The sequence below is a fragment of the Crocodylus porosus genome, unplaced genomic scaffold (genome assembly GCF_001723895.1).
Source record: "Crocodylus porosus isolate Cpor-Errol unplaced genomic scaffold, CroPor_comp1, whole genome shotgun sequence".
In the NCBI taxonomy this organism is placed as follows: Eukaryota; Metazoa; Chordata; order Crocodylia; family Crocodylidae; genus Crocodylus; species Crocodylus porosus.
The window spans coordinates 71,289,634-71,299,817 of NW_017728931.1; the positions used below are offsets into that span (position 1 = coordinate 71,289,634).

The window sequence follows — 10,184 nt, forward strand, 5'->3', positions numbered from 1 at the left end:
TGGAAGGGAAGGGATGGTTGCTCTAGTGAACCCGGGCTTCTAGCCTGAGCCACTACAGGCACATGCCTGCAGTTTCTCAGTCCAGAGGGAATGTCTGCAAACCAGTTCAACCTAGCCAGGTTAGATTCACCTGTAAAGATTGAATCAATTTAGGCTCAGGTTTTTTGAATGTCTGTCCCTAGCATGGATGTAGATTTTGATCCATAATTCCTTAATAGTTTGGATTCTGCTTTTCAGCCATGCCATATTCATATGGTTTCTGTAAGCAAAAGCACATGAGTTGCATCCCTGTGTTCTACAGAGAGAAACCTACTAGTAGGATGTTTTCTGTAGAGATGCTTTGTATTTGAAACTGACTGTGTTTATTGGTCAAGAACAGCCCTCATCTTTTTATATTCAGACAAGGTTGTAATAAGAGCTAGTATATGCAAAAAGATATGGTTGGTTTAACTTTTAAATTGTTGGAATTTTAAATATCTATTAGTACTCTAACCAGGTAGTTCACCATTAGGCAAGTATTTCTGTGAAAAATACCTGTGACAAAAATTTCATTGTTTAGATCTATTAAGACCTACCAAGTGGAACAGGCAGCCTCTGTGTGTAGCATGTGGAAGCTGGGGGAGGATGCAGGGTATACACAGGGAAGGAACAGAAAGCCAAACAACAGATCAGGGAGCAAAGGGATGCAGAGCAAGGGAATGACACTGGAGTAGCAGTCAGGGAGTGTATGAGGCTTATCCTGTGGCATGCCTGCCTTTAATGGTTCACCTGTCTTTATGGACATAATAACTTCCATTTACTGGATCAGACCATAGGTCCATCTTGCCTAGTATCCTGTGTTGCACAGTGACAGACAGTGGATCCTTAAAGGAAAAATGAACTGAGTATGACCAGGGTTTTTTCCACTGTTCTTCTCTCACTTGCAGCCGCCAGCATTTAAGGTGTAGGGAAGTTCTGATTCAGAGGCTATAACCCTAACTCTCATGCTTAATAGACCTTGCCACCAAAAATTTGTCCAATCCCTTTTGAATCTGGCCAAACTGCTGCTTCTGCAACATCTTACCGCAGTGAGTTCCACACTTTAATTACACACTATGCAAAAATAACTTCCTATTGTTAATTTTAAACTTACTACCTACTAGTTTCAATTTGTCAAAAGTCCATCTTGGACAGCCCCCTGTATGAATGTGGTGTCCACCAAACAGCACGGTGCTTAATTAAAAGCTGCAATCTTTGCAAATGCTCAGACCGTGGCTCACAGATTTGGAAGTTGATATATAACACCATATGAAAGAGAGAGTTTCATTTTGTAACCCCTAGTTATTGTATTGTGTGAAAGAGTAAATAATAAATCCCTATTTACTATCTCTCTGCCATTTAGTATTTTGTAAATCCCTGCCATATCCCCAGTCGAGTGTCTCTTTTCTAAACTGAAAAGAGGCTTAACCTCTTTAGTCTTTCTTCCTATGGAAACTCCTCCATACCACTAATCATCCTTGTTGCCTTTCTCTATACTTTCTCTAGTTCTCCTATATCTTGTCTGAGGTGTGAGGATCAGAACTGGGCATAATGTTCTGTTCACGGTGTGAATGCACCGAGGATTTATAAAGGGGCATAATGATACTTTCAGCGTTGTTTACAATTCCATTCTTAATAATCTCTAACATTTTGTCTGCCTTTTTGATGGCTCCTGAGCACTGAGCTAATGTTTCTTAGAGAACTGTCTGTCCCCAATGACTGCAAGATATCTTTTCTGTCTGCTAACAGGTAATGTAAAGCCGATGCTGATTCTGGAGAACACTTTTGCATATATTTAAGTTCATCCACCTTTATGATAACATTAAGCACATCCTTAATTTTAAACTCCTGATTAAGACCAAATAATTTCAACACCTCATATTACATGGAGGAGACTTGCAGTCTCTTTTTGGTAAAGTATTATTCTACTAGACATACAGAAGTACTGCTGCATACTATGTAGTATGCCTTATTATTATTAAGTATATAGGGTGAAATACATATATTTTATATACAAGCAACCTTATTCAAGGCAAGATATATATGGTGAGATGTAAGCAATTAGTATATGCTTACATAGGGTAAGCAAGTGTGTGGTTCTAGCCTGTCTCAAATATAGATCATTTCCTGATTCAGGGTTTTAAATTGCTAATGTTGTCAGAACCATTTGAGGTAATTCAGGGCTGTTAGACTCATCTGACATTCATCTGGCCCTGCAGGATTTGTCTGCAGGTCTCATGAATGATGTGGGACCAGACCCACAAACCCCTCCCTCCTTCCAGTTTGGGACCCAGCAGGAACAGGCCAGACACCCCGAGCACTTGGCTGCTGCTGCACGAGCAAAGCAAAGCATCAGGCTTCTTTCCACAGTGCTGCTGGGATTCTCACCTGGATTCTTGTCTGCTGCCCTAGAAGCGAGCCAGGGTCCTGGGCTCCTTTTATCGTGATGCTGGGGATCCATCACGTTGATTCTCACCAGGGCACTTGCATGCCACCATGGGAACAAGCCGTGTTGCCAAGTGTCTTCCTGCAGTACTACTGGTGGTCCAGAACCTCAGCTGTGGACCAGATGGCCCAGTTTCACTGGCTGAATCTGGTCTGTATGTTTGACTTCCCTCAGAGAATGAAAAGAGCTACAAAAACAAATTATTATTTATGATGATGATATGAATGTGTCTGTTATTCTTTAAGCAAGATAATTTGATGTCTTCAGAAATATTTTTTTAGACACTGGGTCATAGCCTCTGCTGATTTAAGCTGTCTAAACTCCAAAAATGATTATAGGCCTGTAATTCTCTATTTACAAATAATGCATCACATATGGATTATCATCCTGCTAGTGTAACTTATATTGCTGTCCTTGTGGACTGATTTGATCATTGAATCCTTAAATTCTACAATACGTATCGTTTTTGGTAATACAATTTCAGTAAACTTTATATTTGTTTCCATTTTGTAGGAATTTGCTGCACTGACAAAAGAGTTAAATGTGTGTAGGGAGCAGTTGCTTGAAAAAGAAGAGGAGATTTCAGAACTGAAAGCTGAAAGAAACAACACAAGAGTAAGTATAAAGTCTGACCTTATCTGTTTTTGTAGCACAGTTTTAGTAGTAATTTCATACAGAGTAGAAGGAATAAGTTTGTGTACATCTAAAATTCATTTTCATTCAAAACCGAAATCTACATAATGTCCCTGCCTAGTAATAAGTATATTAAGCTTGTGAAAATGTTGATGTATCATGTAAATAAAGTTTACTACAAAAGATTTCTATATACAGGTATATGGAGGAGAGAGGATGATTTTCTGTAAATTGCATAAACTGCTGTAATTCCATCCATAATGTGTTAAATGTAGTTAGATTGATATCATGGACTATTAAGTTAATGGGAGTTTTGTCACTAACTTCACTTGGCCAGGATTTTATCCTTAAATTGCAGCTCTGTAAAACCTGAGAGACATGTTCTGCCTGTGGCTTACCTAAGGGCAAAATCTGACCACTAGCACGCATCAGTTTGTATTGTAATCTCTTTTTATCATCCTCTAAAAAAAATAAATAAATATCAAGGTTTTAAGTCAAAATGACTCTACTACAGGGTTAGGTTAGACAATCAGGTTACAATTTATAAATGGCACTCTACATGTTATGCACATAGCATCCTTAGAATAGAGAAACACCTCTGCTGCAATTAATATTGAAAATCCCTTTTTCTTTAATGGTCAGCTCTTCAAGGTATTCTGAAATCCATGTCCTGCTTTGGATTGCCATGATATTCTGCATACCTTGGAGCATAGGGCACCAGAGTTCAAAATCTGGGGTCATACAAGTGAGAGGTTCCTGAGGTAAACAAACAGCTTTTCTAAAGGCCTCCAGATTCTACCAGCATTTTGCACAATTAGGAATCAGACTGTGGTTCTGGTTGGGCTCAGAATTGACTCAATTGTTCCATATTCACTCCAGTTTATATATGGCACCCCCTATCCTTTTGGGCAAGCAAAAGTGAAAATGATGTTCAAAAAGGAGTTTTGCTGTCAGTAAGGGCTCCAACATAATGTTCATGACCTAAATCGATATGGAGACTGAGTATCCAAAAGGCTTTCTATAACTTATTAGTTTTGTCATAAGCTGGACTGCTCAAGGGGACATGCAGACAACCTACAGCCATATTGTACATGTTTGGATCTAGTTTTTAACAGAAATGTGGGGAATGAAAATAAATAAAATGGTTATTTTATTTTATTTAATTTGTTTGTCATCATTTTAAGGAACAGTAACCCCAAGTACATAAGAAAAAAGGTAAGTGGTTCAAAATGTTTTTGAAAAGAAAATGAGCTACACATCCAGGTTCTCATGGAAAGCAGGATGAAATGCCATTCAGAAGTGTTGGAGGGGAAGGGTTTTATGCTGCTGTATGGAAGTAGAGATGAGAAGTAAAAACAATGGTAAGGAGAGTAAGCTTAAAATACTGGTGACCTTCAAGGCATTGCTGGCATCATACATGGTCCTGACATGTCATTTACTGGTTATTTATGGGCATTTCATTTCTGACCAGAGAATCAATGCTTTCCAGGTAGAAATAACAAGTGTAGAAGTATTCATTGAATTTCTGCTAGGGGAAATAGGCCCCTTCTAGGAGAAGATCAAGCTAAATATCTCCCTTTTGAGTGAATTTCCCTTTCAAGATGAATGCTTATGTGTACTCGTTTTTCCCAGTCTGGTACAGAAGAGGAGACCAGCAACCTCTGCCTCTTGCCTCTTCCCCAAACTGGGTAGGGTTAGGGGTTGCCCTGCAGTGCTGTTCCTCTGTGCCTCTCCCAGGAGCTGTGTGTGCTGGCTCTTAACATGCGAGATCAGAGGAAGTAGCCTCCCCAAGTGACATGTTACAGCCACTTTTTGCCCCTGCCACCCAGCTGAGTGGTGGGGCTGGGGCTTCAAAAAAATGGAGACTGGGAATTGGACTCAGAAAGGCTGTCCCCAAGACCAGTTCCTGGTTCCTGCTGTCTTCCCCATGCTACCTCCACTGTTCAGCTGGGTGCTGCAGGCAGGCACCTCAAAACCTATGGGGCTGGGAAACAGGGCCAAAGAGTCTGTTCTCACCCTTGTGTCTGGCCCCCAGGCTTTAAATGCAACCCTGCCTCCCCCACACTGCCAAGCTGAGTGGTGCAAGCAAGAATGAGAGAGCCTAAAAACAGGGAATGCTCAACATTCTTATTTGGCATATTTGTTTGGGATGTAAGGCACCATCATCCAGCAACCTAGACTCCAGTATCAGTACTTGAGACTCCCAATCCCTCCTGCCTTCCTTCTGTCTCTCCACTTACACATGCTTTTCCAGAGCATCAGGTTCTGGCCTGTGATCTCTGGGGCCTTACGTGTTGCACGGCCTGTCAGGTGCATAGCCCTGCCCCTCAGCTCACCTGCCATGACTCTGATGTGAAACTGTCAAGAGAGGGGAGTTCAGCTGAGATCTTCCTGGGAGGGCCTTCCAACAAACGGCAGCACTCACAATTATTTGGTGCTATGTTCCACACGGCTCCACCTCCCCTACACCCCGTGCACTCGCCAAATGGATGGCTGTTCATAGAATGGGGATTTCGGCCCTGCGGGGTTGCCCACAGCTTGCTTTGGGTGGGATCCCATGTTGCTGTGAATGCAGATGGCTCTCCTTCCTCTGGCCTCAAAGCACGGCCTACCTTCTCTGGGCTCTTTGATTTTCCCTTTTCTTTTTTGGGTTTTTTTTTTTCTCAGAAGAAATACTCCCCTGAGGAGAGGGCTGTGGAGCTGTCTCCTTGACCCCAGCCTCCTCCATGGGACTCAAATGCCGCCTCCTCTGCCTTCCCTTAGCTTGCTTTCAGTGGGGAGCTGAAGGGCTTTTCCTGCTCTGCCTCCTGCAGGGGGCTCAGCAGTTTCCCCTGCATGGCCTGTGGGAGCCGCGCAGGCTGTGCCACTCCTCTTCCACGCTGGAGCCTCAGCATGTCTAGCATGCTGCCCACCACCGCTGTCTCTCCCCAGCTCAGTCCCCGCCCTGGTTCTGGCGGAGCTTTTAAACTTTCCCGTGGCGGCCGGTATGATTGGTCCAGCTGTTCCCCACATGGGAAACAACTGATTAAACAGTCAGCATAATGCCGGCTCACGCAGCTGCAGCCATGGTCCCGGCTCCTGCTCTGGCTGCCTGGCAGGGGGTAAGTCACTCCTGCCAGGGGTCTGTTTCCAGGGTTTGGGGCCCTTGGGGATTACCCTCTCCCCTTCGGAAGCCTGTGGTGGTGCCTTGCCGCCACATGGCCTCTCTGAATTTGTTTAATTTCTTTGGAGAAAATGTGGCAGGAAAGCAAAGGAACCGGCTTTGTAAATATAGGAATGTAGGACTAGAAGGGGTATGTTAGGCAGGTAGTCATTAGCCTGAGGAATCCCGTAATTGCTGTTTCTAACTCAAAGAATGTCTTAAATGAAGAAACTTTACAGTCAAAGAATTCAAGAATTACAGATCATTGAAAGCAGCAGAAGACCTGAAATGCACCCCTTTGTAAGTCTGATCTTACCCTTTAGGGTAGTGAAAGACTGACATTGTCATCATGATGGGCCAGAAATAATGCAAGAGGCAAGGATTTCTTAGGGTGATGTCTTTTATTGGAGCACCGATGTAGTTGCGATAAGGCTGGGCACGCTACCAAATGCAAGACGCTCTGTGAGAGACCTGATGAAGAATGGCTTGCATCAAAAACTTGTCTGACTATCTCAACTACATAGTTGGTCCAATAAAAGGTATCACCCTAAGAAATCCTTGCCTCTTACCTTTTGTGTAACTTCAAATTCCTGCCATGTTTCAGGCTGAGTGCACTTTCTCATAGCTGTTCCCAGTCATACACACAATCAGAGCAATATCTCCCACTTAGACCGTATTCCTCTTTCCTCTCTCTTCCCACTCCCTCCCCACAAATGAGTTTCCATGGAATGCTCCAGTCATGTTCGTTGTACCTTTGGCACATCCAAGAAGAAAAGTATTTGACCATAGGGCAAGCAAATTACCAGAATAAAAAAAAAAAAAACAAAAGAACAAAACCTAGGTCTAGTCCATTTGTTGCAATGTTTATTCTCTAAGACCTTTAGATGTAAGGCAAAAATTTAGAGACTCAGCTATCCTGCCTTAAACTGAGCCTATCACAACTTACCCTTCATTCTCATGGTATTTAAATTCAGCACTGCAATAGATTTCTTCCCTGCAACTATGTTATCTGCCCAGTCCAAGCATTTCTGTTTCTCATATCATTGTAAATTTACAGTAGAAATATTTTCAGTTCAGAACTTAGAGGGCAACTTAGTCTGATAACATATATGAGGCAAAAAAGAACAATGCTGGGCCACCTGTACGCCTGTATTGATTGGCCTCCCAGCACTGATGGGAAGACGTAAATAAAATAGTTTTTCTCAGTAAAATCATTACATGTGACTTTGAAAATGTATAAAAAACAGTTTTATAAAAACTTCTGTAGGTGTTTCTTTGGGTATAATTTTACTTCTGAATGAACAAAACTACAAATTATGGAAAGGCATTTATAATCTCTTCTAGAGCTGGAGCAGGCAACAGTGTGGTATATTGATTTTGATAATCTAAGGTATCAGAGGAGGCCAGAACTAAAAGAGATCTTATACATACATTATGTTAAGATGAGACTACTTTCTTTTGTGACCTGAGACCAGTTAAGTGCATTTCAATGTAAATATCTCTGCTTTTCCCAAATAATGGTAGTTTGGTACCAGAATGAAGTGTATGTGCATGGAAACTGGGGATAGAGGAAAAACTGCTGAAGTTGAGCCTCCACTAATGAATTTAGTATAGGAGCTGTGTAATTTTTTTCTTATTGTTTCCAAAATTTCTAAATAATATTTTGAAGTAATGGGTAAGACTGGTTTAAAAGAGAAATTGATACTGAAAACTATTTGTCTGAGCCTACAGTCCATTGGTATAATAGTTCACAGGAGAAAAAGAGAAAACAGAAGTGGGAGGTAATAGTTTTAAAAGAAAGACTGCCTTTTCAAGATCCTGCCCGTTACTGGTGCTGATAGACTATCTGAGAAAATGAAGGTACTTATTTAAAGCTGTGGGGATAATAGATCTTTCTAGCTTGACCCCCAAAAAATCATTGTTTCATGTGAAATGCTCCATTTGAACCACAACAAAATGTTGGGCACTTGTAAGAATAGCAAAATAAATAAAAATGAAGGAGTAGATTCCCAGAGGAGGAAGACAAATGTCCACGTCATTGTCTCCCTTTTACTCAATAGCCCAGGAGTTAAGGCTGTTGGCTACCATGTGGGGGAGACAGATTCAGTTACTTTATCTACCTTTCTGAATGAGTTGGTCTTTAAAGTGCCACCCTGCCCTGCCTTCTTATCTACTAATCTAAATTTTGGGGTTATCTTAGTCTCTTCGGTTGACACTGTTCCACTTGTATTACTCGGTAGTCATTCACTAAGACAGGAACTGGACCTAGGTTTCCCATCTCTTAGGTGAACATCCTCATTTACTTGATATCTCTGTGAATATTTAAGCATTCATATAAGTTAATATACATTTCAAATCCTATGCCCAAACCTACCAGAGTTGTTGCATTTCTTTTTATGCTAATTGTATAAACTGTAGATTAAGCTGTCTTCCTGGGATGGCTGCATAGCTGATCTGTATATTATCTCAGTCTTTCTGGGTGTATGCAGTACCTCAGGTTACCAGCACTAGGGCTGAGAATCACTGCTGTAGGCAAATCACAGATAAGCAATGGGTCTTGCCTTATGTATTACAGATAACTAAACAATTTAGAGATTGGCAAAGGGCTTTTACTTAAGGGTTGGTAAATTCTGTTCTGTATCACATGAATAACTGAAACTGTTCAGAAACAGTCTAAATTATATAAGAACATAAGAAGTGCCATACTGGGTCAGACCAATGATCCATCTAGCCCAGTATTTGGTTTTTGACAGTGGCAGTAGTGAATGCATTAGAGGGAGATCATTAAATGGGGTATATCTGAAGTGATCTATTCCCTGCCCATTAGCCTGTCATCCATCATCATTGGTTTCCAGATGGCAGAGGAAGCGCCTCCAACTATTCTGTGTAATAACTATTAACAGAGCTATCATCCATTAATTTTCTCTAGTTAAGTTGTCTCCTGTGGTAGTGGGTTCCACAAGTTAACAATGTACTGTATAGAAAGGTACTTTCTCTTGTTAGTTTTAAACCTGTCTCCTAGAGATTTCAGTGGATGTCCCCTAGATCTACTATTCTGGGTCTTGTTGAGTAACAGTTCCCTCTTTGCTTTGTCCATGCCTCTCATGATTTTGTAGACCTCTATCATATCTCCTGTCAGCTGCTTTCTTAAACACACCGAAGAACCCTAATCTTTTTCAACTTTCCTGATTTGGCAAGTGCTCTATACCCGTGATCATTTTGGCTGTACTTCTCTGTACCTTTTTAAATTCTACTACACCTTTTTTTCTGAGATGCAGAGACTGAAACTGCATGCACTGTTGGAAATGTGGGCTCACCATGGATTCGTATAATAGCAGGATGATTTCCCCATTTTGTTTTCAATTCCCTTCCTAATGATGCCATGTATTTTATTGGCTTTTTTGGCTGCTGCTGCACATTGAGCTGATGGTTTTTGAGAAATATCTACAGTGACCCCAAGGTCTCTTTTCTGAGTCTTAAAAGCTAGTTCAGAGCCCAGCAGTGCATACAAATAGTTGAAGTTATTTTTCCTCATGATTTACCTTGCACTTACTGATACTGAAGTTCATTTGCCATTTTGTACAACTCACATAGCTTTCTGAAGCTCCTCTCAGATATTTCTGCTGCTCCTCTGTCAGTCTGAGATATGACTACCTGGAATAATTTAGTGTCATCTGCAAACTTGGAGATTTCACTGTGCATTCCCATTTCCAGGTCAGTCATAAAAATTTTGAACAAAACTGGACCCAGATCAGATCCCTGTGAGACCCCACTTTTGACCACCCTCCATCCTGAAAAGTGACTATCCTGAGGCAGGATTTCCATTTACAAAAACTGCTAACTCTTCTATCATATTTTTCCATGTGACTGCTAATTTTATTCTTTATTCTACAAACTTACAACTCTTAAGCAGGTCCAAGGAGGTGATCCTCCCCCTCTATGTGG

General features: G+C 41.3%; 1 protein-coding gene across 8 annotated transcripts in view; it reads left to right on the forward strand.

Annotated features, from left to right (window-relative positions):
• Positions 1–10,184, forward strand: part of PPFIA2 (PTPRF interacting protein alpha 2) — a 581,389-nt gene that overhangs the window by 330,807 nt on the left and 240,398 nt on the right. For all 8 annotated transcript variants that reach the window (XM_019543139.1, XM_019543142.1, XM_019543143.1 and 5 more), the window contains one exon: positions 2,978–3,079. In XM_019543139.1, the coding sequence (XP_019398684.1) occupies positions 2,978–3,079 (102 nt within the window). The remainder of the gene's footprint in view (positions 1–2,977; positions 3,080–10,184) is intronic.